Consider the following 25,602-nt stretch of genomic DNA (forward strand, 5'->3'; position numbering starts at 1 on the left):
CACTCGCTCTATCCTGTCTGTACCTGACATATGCCTCCTTCTTTTTCTTAAACAAACCCTCAATTTCTTTAGTCATCCAGCATTCCCTATACCTACCAGCCTTCCCTTTCACCCTGACAGGAATATACTGTCTCTGGATTCTTGTTATCTCATTTCTGAAGGCTTCCCATTTTCCAGTCGTCTCTTTACCTGCGAACATCTGCCTCCAATCAGCTTTCGAAAGTTCTTGCCTAAAATTGGCCTTTCTCCAATTTAGAACTTCAACTTTTAGATCTGGTCTATCCTTTTCCATCACTATTTTAAATAGAATAGAATTATGGTCGCTGGCCCCAAAGTGCTCTCCCACTGACACCTCAGTCACCTGCCCTGCCTTATTTCCCAAGACTCAGTCAAGTTTTGCACCTTCTCTAGTAGGCACATCCCCATACTGAATCAGAATATTGTCTTGTACATACTTAAGAAATTCCTCTCCATCTAAACCCTTAACACTATGGCCGTCCCAGTCGATGTTTAGAAAGTTAAAATCCCTTACCATAACCACCCTATTATTCTTACAAATAGCTGAGATCTCCTTACAAGTTTGTTTCTCAATTTCCCTCTGACTATTAGGGGGTCTATAATACAATCCCAATAAGGCGATCATCCCTTTCTTATTTCTCAGTTCCAAATAACTTCCCTGGATGTATTTCCGGGAATATCCTCCCTTAGCACAGCTGTAATGCTATCTTTTATCAAAAATGCCACTCCCCCTCCTCTTTTGACTCCCTTTCTAACCTTCCTGTCGCATTTGTATCCTGGAACATTCAGCTGCCAGTCCTGCCCATCCCTGAGCCATGTTTCCAGGATATTGCTATGATATCCCAGTCCCATGTTCCTAACCATGCCCTGAGTTCATCTGCCTCCCTGGTGCCAGAATAAAGGATAGCTTGGAGAGGGTGCAGAATGTTCTGAAATGGGGAGAGGGACCAACAGGAGGTCATTATTTCCAATGTGCACAATGACATGGGAAGGAAAAAAAGGATGAGATTCTGAAGGGAAAATATGCAAAGCAGAGCAGGAATTTAAAAAGGAGGTCCTAGAGGGTGGTAATATCTGGATTACTCCTGATGCTATAGGCATCGGGAAGGTCGGAATAGGAAGTTAGAACAGATGAATGTGTGGTTGAGGAGCTGGTGCAGGGGAGAAGGGGTCAGATTTCTAGATCATAGGAATCTCTTCTAGCATAGAAGCGAAATGCACAAGGAGGGCAGATTGCACCAGGAAAAATACACCACCTGGGAGCTGCTCGGGAAGATTTAAAATAGTATGGTGGGGTGGTGGGACCTAGGGAGATAGTGAGGAAAGAGATCAATCTGAGACTGGCACAGTTGGGAGGAGTGAGTCAAACACTCAGGGCCAGGAGGAACAGAAAGAAAAAGGTAGGATGATAAATTAAGCTAGTAGAAAGTGAGGATTGCAAATGCTGGAGATCAGAGTCGAGAGTGAGGTGCTGGAATAGCACAGCAGGTCAGACAGCATCAGAAGAGCAGGACAATCAACGTTTCGGGCATAAGCCCCTCATCAGGAACTCGAAATGTCGATTTTTCTACTCCTCGAATGCTGCCTGACTTGCTGTGCTATTCCAGCACCACACTCTTGACTCTGACAAATTGAACTACATTTATTTCAATGCAAGAGCTCAACAGGGAGGACAGATGGACTCAGCGCACATGGGAATGGGATATCATAGCAATTATAGAGATGCAGCTCAGGGATGGACAAGACTGGCAGTTTAATGTTCCAGAATACAAAGCAGGGCACGAGAGGAGGGGGAGTGGTGTTTTAGATAGAGGATAACATTACAGCTGTGCTGAGGGAGGACATTCCTGAAAATACATCCAGGGAAGTTATTTGGGTGGAACTGAGAAATAAGAAAGGGATGATCACCTTATTGGGATTGTACTGTAGACTCCCTAAGAGTCAAAGGGAAATTGAGAAACAAACTTGTAAGGAGATCTCAGCTATCTGTATTAATAATAGGGTGGTTATGGTAGGGGATTTTAACTTTTCAAACATAGACTGGGACTGCCATAGTGTTAAGGGTTTAGATGGAGAGGAATTTGTTAAGCATGTACAAGAAAAGTTGGATTCAGAATGTACCTACCAGAGAATGTGCAAAACCTGACCTACTCTTGGGAAATAAAGCTGGGCAATAAGGTCTCCAAACAGACCCCACCACCAAGGATATATTTCCCTCCCCTCCCTATCAGCGTTCCGAAAAGACCACTCCCTCCGCGACTCCCTCGTCAGGTCCACACCCCCCACCAACCCAACCTCCACCTCCGGCACCTTCCCCTGCAACTGTAAGAAATGCAAAATTTGCACCCACACCTCCCCCCTCACTTCCCTTCAAGGCCCCAAGGGATCCTTCCATATCAGTCACAAACTCACCTGCACCTCCACACACACCATTTACTGCATCCGCTGCACTCGATGTGGCCTCCTCTACATTGGGGAGACAGGCCGCCTACTTGCGGAACATTTCAGAGAACACTTCTGGGACACCCGCACCAACTAACTCAACCGCCCCGTGGCTGAACACTAACTCCCCCTCCCACTCCGCCAAGGATATGCAGGTCCTTGGCCTCTTCCAACACCAGACCATGGCAACACGAGGCCTGGAGGAAGAGCGCCTCATCTTCCACCTCGGAACCCTCCAACCACAACGGATGAATGCTCATTTCCCTTCCCCCCCCACCTTATCTGAGTTCCAACCATTGGACTCAGCGCTGCCTTCTTGACCTGCAATCTTCTTCCCGACCTCTCCACCCCCAACCCTTCTCCGGCCTATCATCCTCACCTTAACCTCCTTCCACCTATCGCATTCCCAAAGCCCCTCCCCACCTTTTATCTTAGCCTGCTTGGCACACCTTCCTCATTCCTGAAGAAGGGCTTATGCCCGAAATGTCGATTCTCCTGCTCCTTGGATGCTGCCTGACCAGCTGCGCTATTCCAGCAACACATTTTTCAGGTGACAGATGTCAGTTGGGGAGCACGTTGGGGCCAGCTACCATAATTCTACTAGATTTAAAATGGTGATGGAAAAGGATAGACCAGGTCTAAAAGTTGAAGTTCTACATTGGACAAAGGACAATTTCGATGGTATTAGGCAAGAATTTTCAAAAGCTGAGTGGGGGCAGATGTTCGCAGGTAAAGGGACAGCTGGAAAATGGAAGGCCTTCAAAAAAGAGATAATGAGAGTCCAGAGAAAGTATAAAGCCAGTAGGTGTATTCTTAAGAGGGAAATTAGAGGAGTGCAAAAAGGAGACATGAGATAACTTTGTCAAATAGAGGCAAGGACAGTCTGAGTTTTTATAATTACATTAAGGCCAAAAAAGGATTAGTAGGGAGAGAATAGGGCCCCTCAAAGATCAGCAAGTCTGCCTTTGTGTGGAGCCGCAGGAGATGGGGGAGATACTAAATGAGTATTTTACATCAGTATTTACTGTGGAAAACAACATGGAAGACATAGAATGTAGGGAAATATATGGTGACATCTTGAAAGATGCCCAGATTACAGAGGAGGAAGTGCTGGATGTCTTGAAACGCATAAAGGTGGATAAATCCCCAGGACTGATAAGTTGTACCCTAGAACTCTGTGGGAAGCTAGAGAAGTGATTGCTGGGCCTCTTACGGAGATATTTGTATCATCGATAGTCACAGGTGAGGTGCCAGAAGACTGGAGGTTGGCTAACATGGTACCACTGTTTAAGAAAAGTAGTAAGGACAAGCCAGAGGAAATGATAGACCAGTGAGCCTGACATCAGTAGTGGGCAAGTTGTTGGAGGGAATCCTGAGGGACAGGATGTACATGTACTTGGAAAGGCAAGGACTGATTCGGGATAGTCAACATGGCTTTATGTGTAGGAAATCATGTCTCACAAACTTGATTGAGTTTTTTGAAGTAACAAAAAGAGGGTTGATGAGGGCAGAGCGGTAGATGTGATCTATATGGACTTCAGTAAGATGTTCGACAAGGTTGGAGAACTAGCCATTTGGATACAGAACTGGCTCAAAAGGTAGAAGACAGTGGGTGGTGGTGGAAGGTTTGTTTTTCAGACTGGAACCAGTAGAGTGCCACAAGGATTGGTGCAGGGTCCACTACTTTTCATCATTTTATATAAATGATTTGGATGAGAGCATAAGAGGTACAGTTAGCAAGTTTGCAGAGGATACCAAAATTGGAGGTGTAGAGGACAGCAAAAGTGGTTACCTCAGATTACAATGGGATCTTGATCAGATGGGCCAATGGGCTGAGAAGTGGCAGATGAAGTTTAATTCAGATAAATGCGAGGTGCTGTATTTTGGGAAAGTAAATCTTAGCAGGACTTATACACTTAATGGTAAGGCCCTAGTGAGTGTTGCTGAACAAAGAGACCTTGGAGTGCAGGTTCATAGCTTCTTGAAAGTGGAGTCACAGGTAGATAGTGAAGGCATTTGGTATAATTTCCTTTATTGAGTACAGGAGTTGAGAGGTCATGTTGCAGCTGTACAGGACATTGGTTAGGCCACTGTTGGAATATTACGTGCAATTCTGGTCTCCTTCCTATCTGAAAGATGTGAAACTTGAAACGGTTCAGAAAAGATTTACAAGAATGTTGCCAGGGTTGGTGGATTTGAGCTATCAGGAGAGGCTGAACAGACTGGGACTGTTTTCCTTGGAATGTCGAAGGCTGAGGGGTGACCTTTATAGAGGTTTACAAAATGAGGGACATGGATAGGATAAATAGACAAAGCCTTTTTCCTGGGATGGGGGAGTCCAGAATTAGAGGGCATAGGTTTAGGGTGCAAGGGGAAAGATATAAAAGAGGCCTACGGGGCAACATTTTCACACAGAGGGTGTTTGGAACGAGCTACCAGACAAAGTGGGGGAGGCTAGTGCAATTTCAACATTTAAAAGGCATTTGGGTGGATATAGAATAGGAAGGGTTTGGAGGGATATGGGCCAGGTGCTGGCAGATGGGACTAGATTGGGTTGGGATATCTGGTCGGCATGGATGGGTTGGACTGAAGGGTCTGTTTCCATGCTGTATATCTCTGACTCTAGGCCACTTTTGGAATATTGTGTGCAAATCTGCTTTCCGCCCTAATGGAAGGATGTTGTGAAACTTGAAAGGGCCCAGAAAAGATTTACAAGGATGTTGCCAGGGTTGGAGGATTTGAGCTACAGGTTGGGACTGTTTTCCCTGGAATGTTGGAAACTGAGGGGTAACCTTATAGAGGTTTATAAATTCATGAGGGGCATGGATAGGGTAAATACACAAGGTCTTTTCTTTCAGGTGGGGGTGTCTAGAACTAGAGGGTATAGGTTTAGTGAAGGCATTTGGTATACTTTCCTTTATTGAGTACAGGAGTTGGGAGGTCATGTTGCAGCTGTACAGGACATTAATTAGGCCACTGTTGGAATATTATGTGCAATTCTGGTCTCCTTCCTATTGGAAAGATGCTGTGAAACTTGAAAGGTTTAGTGAGAGAGGGGAAAGATTTAAAAGGGATCTAAGAGGCAACACTTTCAAGTAGAGAGTGGTATATGAATGGAATGAGATGCAGAGGACGTGCTAGAGGCTGGTACATATGCAATATTTAAAAGGCTTTTGGACAGTGATGTGAATAGGAGGGATATGGGCCAAGTGCTAGCAAATGGGACTAGACTAGGTTAGGATATCTGGTCGGCATGGACGAGTTGGACCATAGGATCGGTTTCTCTCTTGTCCATTTCTATGACTCTAAATAGTATTATGAATCTGGTACAGTTATGAAACAGCAAACAAAATTCATGAATGATTCACCTCAAAATGGTATTGCGTTCCCTCAACGACTGACTGTGTGGAGTTTGCACGTTCTCCCCGTGTCTGCGTGGGTTTCCTCTGGGTGCTCCGGTTTCCTCCCACAGTCCAAAGATGTGCGGGTCAGGTGAATTGTCCATGCTAAATTGCCCGTAGGTTACGTAAGGGGTAAAATGTAGGGGTATGGGTGGGTTGCGCTTCGGTGGGTCGGTGTGGACTTGTTGGGCCGAAGGGCCTGTTTCCACACTGTAAGTAATCTAATCTAATCTAATCTAATCTATATTGCATTTCAGCCTAGACTGTGCACTAGAGTCTTTGCACCATGGCTTGAACCCATGGTCTTTTGACTCGGAGGCAATACTAGAGCTAAGATAGACAAGGCTGCAAGATAGGCTAATTTGTCTGAGAGCATACTGCTCCCCCAAAGAGAAACCAAAGATTAACAGCTGACAGCTTCACTGGAATACCCATAAAAAAGAGTAAATCAGCATTTACGTAGCACCTTATCACAAGGCAGAATATCATAAGTGCTTTGCAAAGAATATAATAATTTGTAAAATGTGGTCATGGTTCAGTTAATAATGACAAAAAATCATTCCAGCAAGGCACACTGACAACAAATAATAAATTAATCTTTGCGAGCATTGGGTGCCCATGACACCAATGTGTCCTTAACTTCGTTTGTTAGGCATAAAAGTCTGTTTAGCATCTCATTCAGAGAAAAATGCATCTCCAACAATTTAGAACACCCTCTGCATTGCAGAGAAGTGCCATTACAGATAGTGTATTGGTGAAAATGCTATTATTTCTGAGGAGCAGCAGCAAATACATTGCACGGATTTTCATCAAGCAAATGTAGCTGCCTTATAATCCCATGTTAATAGTGTTTATGGTTTAGCTTTGCCAACTATTCCATGAAAGACACATTTCTAAGGCCAAACATATTTCATGAACTTTGCTTCTCTATTTTCTACTGAAACAAATATTTGCCAAAAATTCTAAAATACCAACATTATAACTTGCTACATTTCCACTGATCGACAAATGACAAATATCATATCAATGATTCGAAGTTTAGGGTTTCAACCTTTAATTACATATTTGCAGAGAACTCTGATTATTTCAATTATTCTCTTTATATTTTAGTTACAGTACAAGCTTTGTGAAGATCAATCGTATGTATTTTATATTGATAAGCTAAGGGAACCAAAAATAGCCATAACATCTGCTTTCTCTTCAACCCATAAAAAATATTACATACCATGAAGGCAACTATAATCCACACTTGCACATTCACCTTCATTACACATTCTAATTCTTATTTCTCGCCCCTTTGGTTCTGTGCCCTTATCCCAATTAGTTTTTCAACAAGTTGCTAAACAGTGATCTTGATCCAAGGTCATTTCTAATTCAATTTAAAGTCAAGCCTTACATGATGGAAGCACTGTAGGAAAAGCAGCTAGCCTTTGCTCTTTCCTTTCTATCAAGATTTAATACACCTGTCAAAGAACAGAGATGAAGAGTTTCCTTGCAAATTCATTTTTAATATTTATCAAGGTGATGGTCATCAGGGCAGTAAATAACACATTTTTCCACAATTGGTACTCAGTGTTAGAATCAGCATTCCCACGTCAAGTTTTGCATCATCAGGCAGTATTTCCTCTGAACTTTTAACTCAGCGTATGAAAAAAATTATCTCCACCAATATCATCAAGATAATGTGAGAATGTGCTGAAAAAAAAACGCAAACTTTTCTTGTTTCTTTCTTGATTCCTTCTACGTTGCATTCAGATAGTTGATATGCAAACTCACACCTCACCAGGGCAAATCATTTGTTGTATAGTAAAGAAGCAATCAGGAGAGGAACAGCAGTATGTGACTGTCAGATATGGAAACCCTAAAGGAGTCTCAGCCCTTGCAATTATTCAACAGGTTCAGTGGTGTTGGAATTGTGAACAAAAGCAGGGACTGCAAGGAAGATGACCAAACTGACACCACCACCACCACATCTGGCAATATTTGATGTGTGCTGTGCGTGCCTATGGAGAGTTGAGGGATATACACAAGGAGATACTTGGAGTGTTATTTAAAGATCAAAACAATAGCCCAGGTCGCGATAAGCAGGGTCTCTTAAGAAGGGATGTTAAAAAATGTCCATCAGCAAATAAAGTCTGAGTAGGAAAAAAATGGTTAAATGACAAATTTTAAGTTCTTTAACAAATGGATGAATTGATGGAAATAACATAAATAACACTATGATATAATAGACAATGCAGTTTGAATGAAGTTACGAATAGAAGAGGAACATAGTTATTAGCGGATATATCTTACAAGTCCCATGACAGTTGCTACACTAAATCAAAGTCCTGTATACTTCAAGAAATAATGTTGGCTTGTAAGAAAGGAGATGCAATAATCACAAGCAAATTTAATTTACATACAGTTTGGATAAATAAAATTACAAAGGTAGCCTGGAAAAGTCCATCAATATGTGAGCTACTTTCTTCAATAAAAAACGAACAAACATTCTTGATCAAACAGGAAATAAGCCATTTTGGAGTTTGTACGGTATAAGGTAATGTTAGTGACTTCACAGTAAAGGATCTTCACCGTAAAAAGGGGATTATAGGAGTTAGAAAGTCAGAGATGGACAGCACAGAAACAGACCCTTCGGTCCAACTCATCCATGCCGACCAGATATTCCAACCCAATCTAGTCCCACCTGCCAGTACCAGCCCCATATCCCTCCAAACCTTTCCAATTCATATACCCATCCACATGCCTTTTAAATGTTGCAGTTGAACCCAGCCTCCAACACTTCCTCTGGGAAGCCCATTCCACATACATACTACCCTGCGTGAACAAGTTACCCCTTAGGTCTCTTTTATATCTTTCCCCTCTCACTCTAAACCTATGCCCTCTAGTTCTGGACTCCTCACCCCAGGGAAAAGACCTTGTCTGTTTACCTTATCCATGCCCCTCATGATTTTATAAACATTTCTAAGGTCACCCCTCCACCTCTGATGCTCCAGGGAAAACAGCCCCAGTCTATTCAAGCTCTTCCTATAGCTCAAATTGCCCAACTCTGGCAATATCCTTGTAAATCTTTTCAAGTTTCACAACATCCTTAAAGATAGGCTTCATATTATTAATGGTATTTCACATTCAATGTGATGAGGAGAAATGGGGATCTGAATCTCAATTCTTAAATTTAATTAAAGACAATTACAAAGGTGCAAAAACAAAGTTGACTAAAGTAGAACAGAAAAATAAATATCAGGTCCTGAGAGGCCTCTTGCAGGAGATTCGGTGGATGTGGGGCAGGGGGTCACCTATTTAAGAGACATCTGAAGAAAACATTTTTGTCACAGAGGGCTGAGCATCTTTAGAATCCTCTTCCTCAAAAGGAAGATTTTTTTTTAAGGCTGAGGTAGATAAATATATAGTGAAAAAAAGGGTGAAAAAAGTACGCAGAAACGTGCAGCAATCAGATCAGCAAATACCTCAGAATGACAGAGCAGGGTCAAGGGGATGAATGGCCCCTTACATTTGCTCTTAATTTGGTGCTGTTAAAAAGCAAAACAGTGGTGTACTGGTGGCAGGAACTTAAGGAGATTTTTTATAACACAAATAAATATTCCACTCCAAAAGAAAGATTCTCCAAGGGTGTATTATCAGTGGTTAATTCAAAATTGAAAGAAAAGCATGTACAATACTGCAGAAAACTGGAAACTGTTTCGAAACCAGCAAAGGAGAACCAAAACAATAACAAGAGAAATTGAAGCAGGAGAGAAAACTAGCAAGAAATATAAAAATAGATGATAAAGCTTCTACAATATAAAAGGAAAAGTGTAATTCAAGTGTGTCTTGGATCCTTAGAGGGAGAGACTGCAGAATTAACAGTGAGAAACAAGAAGATGGCAGCAAGTTCAAACAAGTCAGGATGTTGTCAGGTGTGGAGGTTTGAGTTATAAAGGAGGGCTGGATAAGCTGTGACTTTATTCACTGGAGCGAAGGAGGTTGAGAGGTGACCTTATAGAAGTTTATAAAATAATGAGGAGTGCAGAATAAGTTAACAGTAGTTGGGGATACCAAGACTGGGGGGCACATTTTTAAGGAGAGGACAGAGACTTTAAAAAAACATTTGGGGCAACTTCATTTACAGAGGATGGTTTACATGTGGAATGAACTTCCTGAGGAAGTGGTGGATGTGGGTATAATTACAACGTTTAAAATACATTTGCATAAATACATGAATAGGAAAGTTTTGAAGGGATACGGGCCAGCAGCAGGCAGGTGGGACGAGTTTACTCTGGGATTATGTTCAGCATGGACTGGTCGGACTGAAGGGTCTACTTCCATGCTGCATGATTAAGTATTTTGCAACTGTATTTTTAAGTAGATTAGAAGCATCCCATAAATTAGTGTGTATATTTAATAAGTCAATCTTATGCAAGCTCCAACCTTAACATTTGCTAAAAATTCCAAATTCTTTCTTACCACCTGCTCACTGTCAAAATCTACAGACTCTGTTCAATTCAAGTTATTCATAGAATCCAGAACAGCGCATAATTGAAATGCCCTGTCCCCGCACACTTCATGTGCTGTTAAGGTTACCTCCCTCACCAGTGCACAGTGCCTATCAATCATTCTCTAATAGGACAATATAGCATCAAAAAGCAAGAGCACATATCCAGCTAAGTTCATAAGTTGCAATTTTGCAAGTCACAGATTGCAGAGCTGACAAATAATTGCATAGCAATGACAGAATTCAACATATCAGAGAACAGAAGTATTGTGTATGGGAAGCATTACGTCAGTGTGTGCAGAGAGAGAGTGAGCGTGTGGGAGTCAGACAGGGAAGTGTAGAGTGGAACATTACAGCATGGACAGAAGAATGGTTGATGAACAGAAAGCAGAGAATATGCATGCAAACATGGTTCTTAATCAAGTTGGCAAGATGTACCAAGGGGTGAGCCACAGCAATTGATACAAGAGCTTCAATTTTTACAATTTATATAAATGACTTAGGTAAACGGATGGAAGATAATTACCAAATTTGCTGGCAACATAAAAATAGAAGGGAAAATAAGTTGTGCAAAGAGGATATAAGGTGCCTCCAAAATGTGTGTCAAGTGAGAGGTAAACGATGTGACAAATGAATATTATGCGAGAAAGCGTGAAATTTGGCAGGTAGAATAAAGAAATATTTTATCTAAATGTTGAGAGATTAAAGATGCAGAGGGATCAAAGCATCCTTGGCTATGAATCAAAATTGATGGAATGCAGGTACAGTAAGCAATAGGAATGGTAACAGAATATCATGTATTGCCAGGAGACAATCAGGTCAGCCACATTGAATGGCCTGCTACTGCTCCGAACCTGTATGCTCGTTCAAGGTATGCGAGGGGTATTGAGAGGGGTATTAAGAGAGAGAATGCAAGAGAGGTGATGAGACTCATATGGAAAGCAAAGAGAAAGGGAGATATAGGAAGAAACTCTACAGAACTTAGGCAGATGTCTTAGAAGAAATGTGCAGAAGAAATATACAGGAGGAAAAACAAGCATTTGGTTGCAACTGGAATATACAGTTGGGGAAAAAAAAAATCACTGAAAATCACCAGAATGGACCCCATTTCTTTTCAAGCAAACAGAAATCTTGCTCTGAAAGCAGGAAAAAAATTTAGGCTTTGCAAATTTTAAAGCCAGCCCATGGTTGGAATCCTAGTTTTAAAAAGACAACAAATTTGTGCTGTGACAGAAGACAACGATTTCATAATTTCAGTAAAAGTTCAACATCAAAAATACTTTCAAATTCCTTTAGCATTAGTTTTGGTTGAGAGGTTTACAGGAACAGTCTCCAACCTGACAACTCTGCAACCAGTGGATATACTGCAAGCTGGAATTTAACTTCTCAAAAATTACTCATTTACAAATTGACCCCTACTTTCTGACTAAAAGTTTTGTCTCAGATGTCAGAGTTCTACATATTTTTGGGATAACAGATAACTTGCTAAGGAGTTCTCAGAATCAGAGAAATTGTGGTAGTAAAAACAAAAAAGCCAACTCACCACCATGATGCTGCCTAGTTGGTGAAGTTACATTCCTAATACATGGAGTAAGCTGTCCTTCTGTCCTTTCATGTGATGAGTCACGAGAACGGTCACTCGACCTACGCCGATCACGAGACCGCTCATAACCAGTAGCTGCGTGGAGGCTCATTTTATTAATTCGTGCTGTCCCAAGCTTTGGGGTGCGTGAAGGAGCACTGCGAAATGAAACAAAAAAAATTAAGAATCCTGAAAATAAAACAATTCTCAAAAAATTCCATTACTATTTCCTTTAATGCTTGGCGAAGGTATAAGAATTTTTAATCTGTAGACTGAATCTTTACATCACATTTATTATTACAGATAATTCTCCAAGAAATTCTACAATGTAACAAACGTGAATAAAATAAATACTTATACTATTTTTTAAAACTGATACTGGTATTTTGTGGACCAGTTTTTTTAAATTCATTAAATGATTTATTGCCCATCCTTAATTGCTCAGAGAACTGTTAAGAACCATCCACTTGGCTGTGGGTCTGAAGTCACATGTAGGGCAGACCAGGTGAGGACAGCAGTTTCCTTCTCTGTAGGACATGAATAACCAGATGGGTTTTTCCAACAATCAACAGTAGTTTCATGGTCATCATTAGACAATTAATTCCAGATTTTTATTGAATTCAAACTTCGCCATTTGCCATCGCCTGATTAGAACTCAAATCCCCAAAACATTGCCAGTGTCTCTGGATTAATAGTCTTACAATAATACCATTAGGCTATGACCTGCTCCTTGGGTGCCCAGAATCAAAGAGACATGTCAGCAAATGGCATACAGGTAAAAATCTTCTATCTATGCACTCTGCCCCACATGACTGATGTACCGTAACAGGTACAATGCATCCCACTCAATATCATGCAATTGTCTGGCAGTAGCAAAACCAAAGGTTAAAAATCTTTTGTTAGACAATCCACAGATTTAGGTGACTGAAAAGAAAATGGAAGCAAAACAAGTAAAGCGGATGATGCTCTAGAATATGCTGTCTGAAATAATGGTGGAATCAATTCAATACGAACAGCCTAAATGGAATTGGATAAATATAGCGATATGGACAGAGATCGTGGGAAGTGGAACTAATTAGATAGCTCTTTCAAAGAATTGGCTAATGGTGTTATAGACTAAATGGCTCTTTCTGTGCAATTATCTCAATCTTATGAAAATATGTGGAAATTTTAATGGAAGTGTATAGACTATCAGTGGGAAACATCTGTTTCTATATTTAGAGCACAAAATTATCATGTAAAAGGTTTCCAATATATAGTTAAGAACAGATCAACAAAGAAAATGGTGAGAGTTTCTGACGACGCAAAAATTAACTATTCCGCTCGACTCTGAATTGATAAAACAAAGAACCAAATTTAAGGAGATTCATTAGAAGAAATAAGGAATTATTTTATTTGTTTTGTCCCCACACCGAACAGAAACACTGAAGAACAACCCAGGACATTTTTTTTCAATAAAAATGAATCAAATAAAAAACTGAAACCAACAAGCAGCGCTGACAGGACAAAAGTCCAATGTCTTTGAGAGCCTGCTGAGGCACAATGGCCCAAATGACCTACTTCCATGTTATAAATTCCATGATGCTATTCTTGCAGCAGATAAATCATTTTGCTCCACTAATATCTGTGTACAGAACAATAATTACCCTCAGTCTACAATTTGTACCAAGTTCCATTTTGAATAGGAAACAATTCTTGAAACATATCACAGGAAAATACACTTCTGCCTAAAAACCCCAATCATCAAATATTAGGAAAGTGTTCCAAATGCAGAAACTAACTAAATGTCATTTTAACTCATGAATGTTTTAGAGCCTTGAAAAACCTCTCAACTAATATTTATCGGAAGGCAGATAATTCGAATCAAGGATAGTCAGCCCTTTCCCTATGTCGTTTTTGCCAGGTGATGTTGAAAAAATATTACAGGATGGACTGCAGATTTCAAAAGATTCCATATTTTACATAGAAATGTTCCAAGAAGAAGCTTGAGAACTTATTCATTTTTTATTTGAAACTCAGTATGTATGGAAGAAGATCAGCACTGAAAACTCAACTAACCTTTACAAAGCTAACAGTGATGATGGGTCGCAACGCCCGAGAATGATCAACCCTTATTCAGTTGACAGTGATTAGCTCAACCCTGACACAGAATGAGGCTGTATTTGGAAAAAAATAGTCTTCAGTTTTTAGTTCATTTCAGTTTTTGAACGTATCGTTAAAGGATACTTGACCAGTACAACGTTTGACCTGAATTTGTCCCTTTGGGACTTAACAGAAAGCAGAGACTAATTTTGCTTTGTGACAACCTTGCAAGCATCTCTCTTCTCATTTCAATTTCAATCTTAATATTAATGATTCAACTTATTGTGGCATCCACTTGCAAAGTTAGTTCTTCACAAATTCGATCTATTACCTATTAAAATCAGCTCAGGCTAGCATCAAGGAATGTGTTTTTAGGGTATTAAATCAATGGTCTAAACCATACATCATATGAGTACATCAAGCTTCTTTGAAATCTTCAAAACCAGTACATTTATTACATTTATACGAATTTTGAATTATAAAACCAACACAGTGCTCAATTCACTGTTACTAACTTCAAGAAATAGAGAACTATCACATTGAACCCAAGGTCAGTGAACATCATTCTTGAAAGTCTTAATCAATTGGGTCAATGGGCTTAAGAGTGGCAGATGGAGTTTAGTATGGATAAATGTGAGGTCTTGCATTTTACGAAAACAAACAAGGGTGAGACTTAGGCAATTAAAAGTAGGGTCTTGATAGTCTTGTAGAACAGAGAGATCTAGGGGTTCTGGTACGCAAGTCTTTGAAGTTTGCATCACATGTAGACAGGGTTGTTAAGGTAGCATTTAGCACGCTTGCCTGTATTGCTCAGATTTGAAGAGGACATCAAGTCAAATTTGTACATGATGTTGGTGAGGCATCTTCTTACATACTCTGTCCAGTTCTATTCACATTGTTATAGAAAGGATACTATTAAGCTGGAGAAGGCTCAGAAAAAAATTACCAGGATATTGTTAGAAATGGAGAGTTTGAGTTATAAAGAGAGGTTAGATAGGCTGGGACTTTTTTTTTCCCCACTGGAGTGTAGGAAGTTCAGGGGTGATTTTATAGAGGTTTATAAAATCATGATGGGTTTTGGTAAGGTGAAAGTCTTTTCTCTAGGTTGGGGGGTTTCAAGACTAGGGGGCATATTTTTCATGTGAGACAAGAAAGATTTTAAAAAGACATGAGGAGCCAGTTTCTTACAGTGAGCAGTTAGTGTGTGGAATGAACTTCCAGAGGAAGTGGTTGATGCAGGTACAATCACAATGTTTAAAATTCGGATAAGTACGTGAATAAGAAATGTTTGGAGGAATATGGGCCAAGCACAGGTAGTTTGGACTAATTTAATAGGATTATAATCAGCATGGACTGATTGGACTGAAGGGTCTGTATCTGTGCTGTATGACTGTATAACTGCAGAATAAACTTCAATGTTTCCCAAGCACCCTTTACGACCTCAGTGTCCCAATGTGCTTTACAGCCAATGAAGTACTTTTCAAATGTAGTCACTTCTGCAATAGCATACATTAAAGTGAATTTGTGCAAAGGAAGGATTCTGAGATAATCTATTTGGCGTGACTCTTGAGGGATAAATATTGTTAAATTCTGGAGAAAACTCCTGGTTCTTCTTCGAATAGTACTATGAAAACTCTTGTTCTCATCTGAGGAGACAGATGAAACCTCAGTTTCATGCTTTATCTGACAGTAGAGCCATACCAACAGTGCATAGTGTGATATGAGCTTCTGAAAGGGTTACCCACTGAGACCTGTCTGACATCTTGATTTAGAAGAAGAAAAAAAATACATGAATTAGAAACAACCGAAATGGGAACCATTGAAAGCAGAAAAGATAAATCCACCCTGGAATCATTTTAAATTAATCTAATCCCAGTTGATGCTACTACTGGACAAGTCAGATACCAGCCAGGAACTTGGCATGAGTAATCACATTTAGATTTATTTTGGTTTTAACTAAGTGGGCTTTTACTGAAACATAGGCTTGCAGTGCTTCAGAATTTGATAAAAACAGAAGCATCTTAACCAAAGAAATCAAGAAAAAAATAGAATAAATCAGTCCAGCTACTTATGATACACATTCAAAGATTTCTAAACACGCTTTAAAAGTGTGATCCCATTAATCTCAAAACACACTTTTATAAATTGAACGAGTACCAAGTTTTGTCCAGTACCCAAAACTATACTTATAGAGGAATCATATCACAATTCCTGTGTCATTCGTAATTTAAACTTTTAAACTCAAAAGCAGATTGTTTCCAAGAAGAAACAATGTTAGCTTCAAAATACTCAGCTTTAAGTAATCTCTTCAGTGTATTATTCCAATACTTCTGGTCTGGGACTGACACCAGTTCCTCACTTCAAGATAACCTAGTTCACTATGTATCCTAAGCAAAAACAGAAATTGCTGGAAAAGTTCAGCAGGTCTGGTAGCACCTGTGAACAGAAATCACAGTTAACTTTTCGGGTCCAGTGACCCTTCCTCAGTTAAGTTTTATATAATTAAAAAAAACAAGCTTCAGAATTTTCTAACAAACCTGGAGGTCCCATTATTCACCTTGGTGTCATAAACAGAAACTAAAGTAATTAAAAGTTCATTTGTGGTGCTCAAAACCCATTCACCCTATAGCCAGATCACAAAAACCGTTTTAAAATAAATCACTGTAGCTTCAAAAAAGCTTACAAGTTAATTAATATCAGACCCACCGAAAATGCACTTGTTACTAACTCAAAAACTAACACTTACTGAAAATATTTTTAATCTATCATTGCACAATTTGCATCACATCTCACCCCCAATAAATAAAAGAAAAATCTTCAATAGGCATTATTATTCACTATTAATTCTAAAACATTGTGCTAACATTGCTTTGCGACTCTGTGTAATCATTTTTACACATCACAGTCTCAGGCATGTTCATTCTCAAAGTATTTGCTGAAATATTTTCTTTTCCAAGCACACAAATTATTTTCAAATTATGAAGTTGAAGAATTAAGTTCTATCAAAATAATTGTAAAGTTTTTGTCATGAAATATTTCAAAATAAAATCAAAGCATTCTGATCCAGATAAGTAACAGTTTTATCCAGATCTCAATGTATTTCAAAATCATGTGGTTGAACAAACATTGAACATAACATGGAAACTGACCCTTCGGTCCAACCAGTCCATACCAGATCATAATTCCAAACTAGACCAGTATCACCTGCCTACTTTTGCAATAGAACAGCTGTCAGTGACATCAACAGCCAGTTCAAATGGTTTTGCATTATACAGTATACCTACAATTGGTGCCACTGTAAATCCAGCTTTCAAGTTCACAAGGGCAATTTAACATATGTCCATTCAAATTTTCTGTCCCTTCTCAATGGGTTTTTTTTTAAAAAGGTGCAACGACAGGAAGTGTGTTTGGAACAAACTTGCAAAAAAACTGCTCGTCAACATAAAATTTCTTTTTTCACCCTGGACATAGAAAAATCCAAAATAGCCAGTATTTTTGCTTCTTTAGCCTTGCCCCATAACATGACAAATAAGTTATTCTGGCATTGGTTTTAAATTTGGTTAAGTGAGTTTGCCATTGTCTTTTTGCAGCTGACCAAACAGCTCAGTTAAGTGGTATAAGTGTTCTTTCCATGGTTTAGCTAAAACAACCAAATCATCGATATGAACAGTAAAATGACCAAATCCTTCATTTAAAAACATCATTCGTGAGATATTGGTGTCACTGACTGGGATTTATTGTCCATCGCTAATTGCCCTTGAGAAAACCGGTAAAGCACCAGCCTGACTGTCTATCAGGCACAATTCCAGAAGTGAGACTATGTTCCAGCAGAGGTGGCAGCGCAGTGGTATAGAGTCAGAAGGGAGTTGCCCTCAGAGATCAAGCATCTCATGGCTTTAGGTTAGATGTGGGCAAGAAAACCTCCAACTGATAACCATGTACCGTTCTTTCTCGGCTGATAAATCAGTACTCCTCCATGTTGAGCATTTGGAGGACACACAGAGTAGCAAACATACAAAACATATTCTGGCTGGGGGATTTCAATATTCACCATTGAGTATGGCTTGGCAGCAATGCTACAGATCAAGCCGGTCAGATGCCAAAGGACATAGCTGCTAGACTGGGTCTGTGGTAGGTGGGTGAGGGAATAAACAAGAGGGAAAAACATACTTGACCTCATCCTTACCAATCTGCTAGCTGCAGATGCATATGCACGTAACTGTAAGACTCAAGACTGCACAGTCCTCATGGAGACTAAGTCCCGCCTTTACATTAAGAATATGCTCTATCGTGTTGTGTGGCACTATCATCGTGCTAAATTGGGTAGACTTCCAAGAGATCCAGCAACTCAAGACTGAGCATCCATGAGGTACTGAGGGCCATCAACAGCAGAACTGTATACTCCAGCACAATGTGCAACTTAATGGCCTGACATTTCACCACTCAGCTATGACCAACAAGCCAGAAGATAAACCCTGATTCAGTTCAATAGAGGATGAGGAGGAGATACCAAAAGCAGTACCAGGCAAACTTCAAAATGAGGTATCAACCTGATGAAGGTACAAAACAGGACAATTTGCATTCTGAACAGCATAAGCAGCAAATGATCAAAAGAGCTTAGCAATCCCACAACCATTAGATCAGATCCATGCTCTGCAGTCCTGCCACATCCAGTAATGAATAAATGGTAAACAATTAAACAACTCACTAGAGGCCACGCCTCTACAAATATCCCCATCCTCAATGACAGAAGCACCCAACACATCAGTACAAAAGATAAGGCTGCAGTAAACTGGGCCCTGACAACATTCCAGCAATTATACTGAAGATGTGCTCCAGAACTTGCCACTCCCCTAGCCAAGCTGCTCCAGTTCAACTCCAATACTGCCATCCACCTGTCAAGATTGAAAATCACCCAGGTACAAGAAAAGAAGGGCACATGCCCGAAACATCAATTCTCCTGCTCCTTGGATGCTGCCCGACCTGCTGCGCTTTTCCAGCAACACATTTTCAGCCCCAATCACCCAGGTACGTCTTGTAAAGAAAAGGCAGGACACATACAACCCCATCAGTTATCCTGTTTACTCTCATTCATCAGTAAAGTTATGGACGTATCAACTGTGCTATTAAACAGCACCGGTTCAGCAATAACCTGTTCAGTGATGCCCAGTTCCTGACCTCATTAAGGCCTTGTTTCAAAAATGGATAAAAGAGCTGAATTCCAGAGCTGGGTTGGCAGTGAGTGTGTGGCGTCAAGGAGCCTTAACAAAACTGCAATCAATGGGTATTAGGAAGCAAATACTCTGCTGGTTGGGAGTCTTCACCGGAGACATTGAAAGATGGTTGTGGTTGTTGAAGGTCAGTCATCTCAGCTCCAGGACAGGACTACCATCTCTGCAGGAGTTCCTGATGGTAGTGTCCTAGGCACAACCATCTTCAACTGCTTCAGCAATGACCTTCTGTCCATCATAAGGTTAGAAGAAAGAATGTTCGTCGATGATTGCACACAGTTAAGTAGTATTTGCGATGACTTAACCGGACTCATTCCTCCTATCGACCTACCAGGTCGTACCTACCAGCTGTATTCACCTATCACTACCTTACCACTCCACCTGGTTTATCTATAACTTCCCCTGCCCCACACCCATTTTAGAAGGTTTATATCCAAAATGTTAGACTTCGTCACCTCCTGATGCTGCCTGGCTTGCTGTACTCTTCCAGCCTTCTGCTTGTCTACTTCCTCAGATACTGAAACAGTCCATGTTCAAGTGCAATTCTGAATATACAGGCTTGGGCTAACAAGTGGAAAGTAACATTTATGCCATAGAAATGCCAGGCAGTGACTGCCTCCAATAAAAGATAGTCTAATCACTGTCGCTTGACATTCAACTGTGTTACCATCAATGAATCCCCCTCCACCAACAGCCTTGGGATAACTGTTGACCAGAAACTTAAATGGACTTGCTGCATAAATACAGTGGCTACAAAAGCAGATCAGAGGCTAGGCATACTGTGGCAAGTAACTCACTTCCTGATTCCATGGAGCCTGCCAACCATCTACAATGGTGGATATAGTTGACAGCAACAATCACCAACAATCTGCGCTGGTCTACTCATGTTGATGCTACAGTCAAGAAAGCATGACAATGTCTCTACTCCCTCAGGAAGCACAGGAAATTCAGCATGTCTTCAGAAAGTCTTACCAATTTTTATAGATGCACCACAGAAAGCACCCTGTCTGGATGCATCAGTGTGGTATGGCAACTGTTCTTCCCCAGACCACAAGAAACCACAGAGTCATTAACACTGCCTAGTCCACCTGCACTGGGGAGGCTGCAGAAGGATCTAGACAGTTTGGGAGAGTGGTCCAGGAAATGGCTGATGGAATTCAACGTGAGCAAATACGAGCAAACACTTTGGAAAAAAGAATAAAAGCATAGACTACTTTCTAAAACGGTGAGAAAATTCGTAAAGCCAAAGTACAAAGGGATCTGGGAGTGCTAGTCGAGGATTCTCAAAGTAAACATGCAGGTTGAGTCTGTGATTAAGAAAGCAAATGCAGTGTTGTTATTTATCTCAAGAGGGTTGGAATATAAAAGCACCGTTATACTACTGAGACTTTATAAAGCTCTGGTTAGGCCCCATTTAGAGTACTGTGTCCAGTTTTGGTCCCCACACCTCAGGAAGGACATACTGGCACTGGAGCGTGTCCAGCTGAGATTCACACGGATGATCCCTGGAATGGTTGGTCTAACATACGAGGAACGGCTGAGAATCCTGGGATTGTATTCATTGGAGTTTAAAAGGTTAAGGGGAGATTTAATAGAAACTTACAAGATAATACATGGCTTGGAAAGGGTGGATGCTAGGAAATTGTTTCCGTTAGGCGAGGAGACTAGTGGACACAGCCTTAGAATTAGAGGGGGTCAATTCAGAACAGAAATGCGGAGACATTTCTTCAGCCAGAGAGTGGTGGGCCTGTGGAATTCATTGCCGCAGAGTGCAGTGGAGGCCGGGACGCTAAATGTCTTCAAGAGATTGATAAATTCTTGATGTCACGACGAGTTAAGGGCTACGGGGAGAAGGCGGGTAAGTGGAGTTGAAATGCCCATCAACCATGATTGAATGGCGGAGTGGACTCGATGGGCCGAATGGCCTTACTTCCACTCCTATGTCTTATAGTCTTATGGAAACACAGGTAATATCATACTTAAGAATTTTTAAATCCAGTAACCAATTAGTAAATAGCAGTATTTGACTAAAACAGCATTAAGGTGATTCAAAAATTTACTGATTTTCTTGTTACTATCTCCTGTTCAAGATATATTATCAAGCACTTGAGGGATGGCCTGTTAATTAAGCCTCATTTGTTTCCTGCCTCTTAACTGCTTTCCTCTTAAGTACATGTTCAAGTAAAACAGAATAGGTATTGAGGTCAGGAAAATCTCAAATGATATTTAATTTGAATTGTAAGCTATTGGAAAGGTATGATTTAAGAAAGCAAGATTTGAGATGCATTCATGCCCGCAGCAAAGGGAATGTGTCACTTGAGAATTCAGTCAGTGACGTAAATCAGATAGGCTATAAAAAGATAAAGTTCTCAAAATTGTCAGTCTGCAGCTACAACATATCCATGAGAAAAATGGATTGTTGGAGTGACCTCAGCCCTTAGGCTGATTACCAAGCTTAAAGTTAAAATGGCAAGTTGTCAAAATATAATTAAAAAGTAAGCAAAGTTCGCTTGCTGCAACTCCACAGTCGTGATTAACCGCAGGTTTGATTTGGAGTATTGTCACTGGAGATGCACTGAGTCAGTGTGGTTTACGGAGAGGCAGTAGGACAAAACAAAAAGGTAAACATTGAGCAAAAGTGAAGCTCAAGAAGCTCAATCTCCAACTTACTTCTTACATACAAGTTAACACACAGCAAAGGAAACAAAGCACTCAGACCAACAATGCCGCTTGGTGTTGACTCATAAGTTAATCCACTTCCTGATACAATAGGCACATTTTCTCACCGTTTTTGAGAGCTACAACCAAGGACTTATTTTACAAAATGACCAGGAATAGTTCAGAAACTAACCTTTTTGGGGTGCCACCATTTCTATTTAAAAAAAAGTGCCTTCAACCCCTATTCAGTTTCATCATCCTTCCCAGCCAACTTCAATTTCTGTTTTCTACCATCCTCGTGATCTTCTCTGTTTTGCCAAAAAAAAATGACCAGAATGGCCTTTATCTCCGGAATTTAGATGAATAAGAACAGGTCTTAGTAAAATATACTGTAATGCAAGATTTTTGACATGAGTTTTGGTGTGTATTTGGAGTTTAATGATTAACTTGTCAGTATTTCTACAGGCATGATTTTCTAATTAAAGAGTAGGAGTCTGGTAATCCCCTGGGGCAATATTAGGAACTTGGTGTATTTGGAGCATTTATGACCAGATGTAGTAAACATTGAGGTGCGTTAGGTTGCTTTCAGCTTGGAAGGATCAGAATTTTGGTTTTGTTTTGGCAGGAATGAAGGTGGGGAGCCCAGAGTTTGGAAAATTTTTTGGCTCTTGTTCGTAGAAGTTAGACATTCAAAATGGTTTCTCCTGAAGGATATAGTTTGGAATTGTTATGAAGTAGCTTATGTTAAAGTAACAGCTTTAGTGTAAAAGTTCCACACTGCAAAGTGTTTTTATAAACATGGAAAGGGGATACTTGAAGCTGAGCCAAACAGAGACGCAACAAGAATTCCATGGCATTCCAACCAGAACTCTATCAAAAGACACATTGATTTGTACTCCATTTATCACACTGAGAAAGAGAACAGGAACTGACATCACCACAGGAAATGACATCACCAACCCAAGGAATGTTAAACACAACTGGAAAGTGGGTCACTAACATTAGTGTTTCACTGGAGGCCTACTAATATTGTTACTTAATATGGTGACAAAATGTCTCAAAATGAACTTTCCAGCTCAGCGAGCTAACACATATATAGAACCTATGATTGTCTCTCTCACAATTATAGGAAATAGTCAAAGTTTGAGAGAAGATTTGTAGCTTGGTTGCTCGTTGTTGTGGTTTTGTTCGCCGAGCTGGGAGTTTTTGTGAAATTGTTTTAGGAAATAGTCAGTCATATTGAAATCCGCAAGCAAATCAGAGGAACAGAAAATCTGCACATTTAAGACATACAAGTTTTAAAGAACAGGCATGACAATGCAAAGTAATAAAGGAGAAAGCCTGAAATCAAAAGTAGTTAACATGCTTGCATTCTAAGAAGATCGAGCACATCAAAGTCCATTGCTGGATTTCAATGCAAGACTGGAAAAGTCAGAATGTCCAAGAAAGATTCTGCAAAGACAGTATTAGGAAAGGATACAGGCACTAAAATTATTGCCATTAACACAGAGAGAACTTGTTTCTTTGAATTGAACAAAGGAGGGAAAGAAGGTTCAAGTTTAGGTTACTTAGTGTGAAAACAGGCCCTTTGGCCCAACAAGTCCACACTGACCCGCCGAAGCGCAACCCACCCATACCACTTCATTTGCCCCTTATTTAACACTACGGGCAATTTAGCATGGCCAATTCACCTGACCCACACATCTTTGGACTGTGGGAGGAAACCCACGCAGACACAGAGAACGTGCAAACTCCACACAGTCAGTCTCCTGAGGCGGGAATGGGCGGCATGGTGGCACAGTGGTTAGCACTGCTGCTTCACAGCGTCAGAGACCTGGGTTCAATTCCCGAATCAGGCGACTGACTGTGTGGAGTTTGCACATTCTCCCCATGTCTGCGTGGGTTTCCTCCGGGTGCTCCGGTTTCCTCCCACAGTCCAAAGATGTGTGGGTCAGGTGAATTGGCCATGCTAAATTGCCCATAGTGTTAAATAAGGGGCAAATGAAGGGGTATGGGTGGGTTGCGCTTTGGCGGGTCAGTGTGGACTTGTTGGGCCAAAGGGCCTGCTTTCACACTAAGTAATCCAAAAAAAAGTGTTATTAATATTTGAAGAAATGTTCATATAAGTCTGAATAGTGCATCTCCAAAAAACAAGGAATTACCTTATGCATTGAATCAAGAAATAAACCAATAAATACATTGAGAAACAATGGAAATGATCAGTCACTGATGCTGGTTGATGATACTACTGTCTTTCAGAGGAGTTAATGACAGAGAAAGTATTAATTCGTGGTACACATGGAAGTTCCAAACCAGTTTCAGTATACAGAGCCAAGTTAAAAGTGTGATTTGTTAAAAGCAGCAGCTATAATGGGACTAGTGAAACAAATTCCTATAGAAAAAATTGACTTAATTTTGGGATGGGACTTGACCAAGTATACTTTAAGTATATTAGCCTTAAAAGGAAAAAAAATGAAAGAAGCTAAAATGTTAGGAGAAAAACATCTTCAATTGTTTCCTGCCTGTTGTGACTAGATCTCAGTCTCATTGAATTAGACAGCAAGTAAAGAAGTCTATGAAACAAAGATAATTTGGAAATTTAAATAACAAATAAAACACTTCAAAATTTAACTGAAAAACAAAGACGACAAAGAAATGCAACAAAACTTGGAATTGAAAGTTGTCCTAAATAGGTCAAGTATTAATACTTGAGACAAACTATGAGTGAGAAAATGGAGACCACTTCGAATACCAGCTAATAGGAAAGGACAGTGCTCTATTAGTCTCAAATCATTTTACTACCACAACAAAATTCTAAGAGTGGTTCATGAAACTCCAACAGAGATTTAGATTTCAGGACAAGCCAAGTTAAAGAATTAAAGCATTTTATTGGCCAGGATTACATAATGACATGGTCAAATTTTGCCAGAAATGTCATTTACATGCAAGATAATGGGAACCATCCAACAATCAAATAAATCTGTGCCTTTAATTTTAATACAAGCATTTTAAGAACAACTTAGCAGGGTCTTAATAGATTGTGTAGTACTCCTACCTAAAACAGGAATGGGAAGCAGAATCTTTTAACGGTCATGGATATTTTCAACAAGACTTCCTGAAGCAGTGCCTTTAGGAGAAATTATGACAAAATGGGAGTGGAAAAGTTAGTTCTTTTGATTTTACAAGATGGATTACTCAAAGAAACACAATCAGATCAAGCTTTAATTTTTATGTTACAAACATTCAAAGAAATGATTGATTATTAGTTTGGCAATAAAACAATTTACATCCTTGGCTTCTCACCCACAATCTCAAGATGCGTGGGAAAGTTGGCAGCAAACTTTGAAGACCATAATTAGAGCTCATTGCCAGGAATGTTCCAGTGATTTCCATGTTACTATGTGCCATTAGAGACACTCTTAATGAGGTCTTCTGGATTTTTGTTCTTTTGAACCAATATGGAAATGGGATGAAAGGGCCATGTAAAGTGATTGAAGAAAATTTGATAAATCAATTCAGATGTGATATTTCCAGCTTATGTTTTAAATTTCTGAGCGAAAATGACCAAAACACAAAAGAGTTGGCTAAAATCATTTGAACATTACTGAACAAAAAATTAATACTGGAGTAGATAAAAAAGGCTGAAGTCCAAAACGCTTTTGTTGGAGACAAGGTGGGAATATTTTTCCAAGCTCT

General features: G+C 40.0%; 1 protein-coding gene across 3 annotated transcripts in view; it reads right to left on the reverse strand.

Moving 5' to 3' along the window:
* Positions 1–25,602, reverse strand: part of btbd10b (BTB (POZ) domain containing 10b) — an 88,842-nt gene that overhangs the window by 33,279 nt on the left and 29,961 nt on the right. For 2 of the 3 annotated variants that reach the window (XM_060839019.1, XM_060839021.1), the window contains one exon: positions 11,897–12,093. In XM_060839019.1, coding sequence (XP_060695002.1) covers positions 11,897–12,093 — 197 coding nt within the window. Of the gene's footprint in view, positions 1–11,896; positions 12,094–24,961; positions 25,034–25,602 lie in introns of all 3 variants that reach the window. The other variant, XM_060839020.1, reaches the window with a different exon arrangement.

Source organism: Hemiscyllium ocellatum, chromosome 18 (assembly GCF_020745735.1).
Source record: "Hemiscyllium ocellatum isolate sHemOce1 chromosome 18, sHemOce1.pat.X.cur, whole genome shotgun sequence".
Taxonomy (NCBI): Eukaryota; Metazoa; Chordata; class Chondrichthyes; order Orectolobiformes; family Hemiscylliidae; genus Hemiscyllium; species Hemiscyllium ocellatum.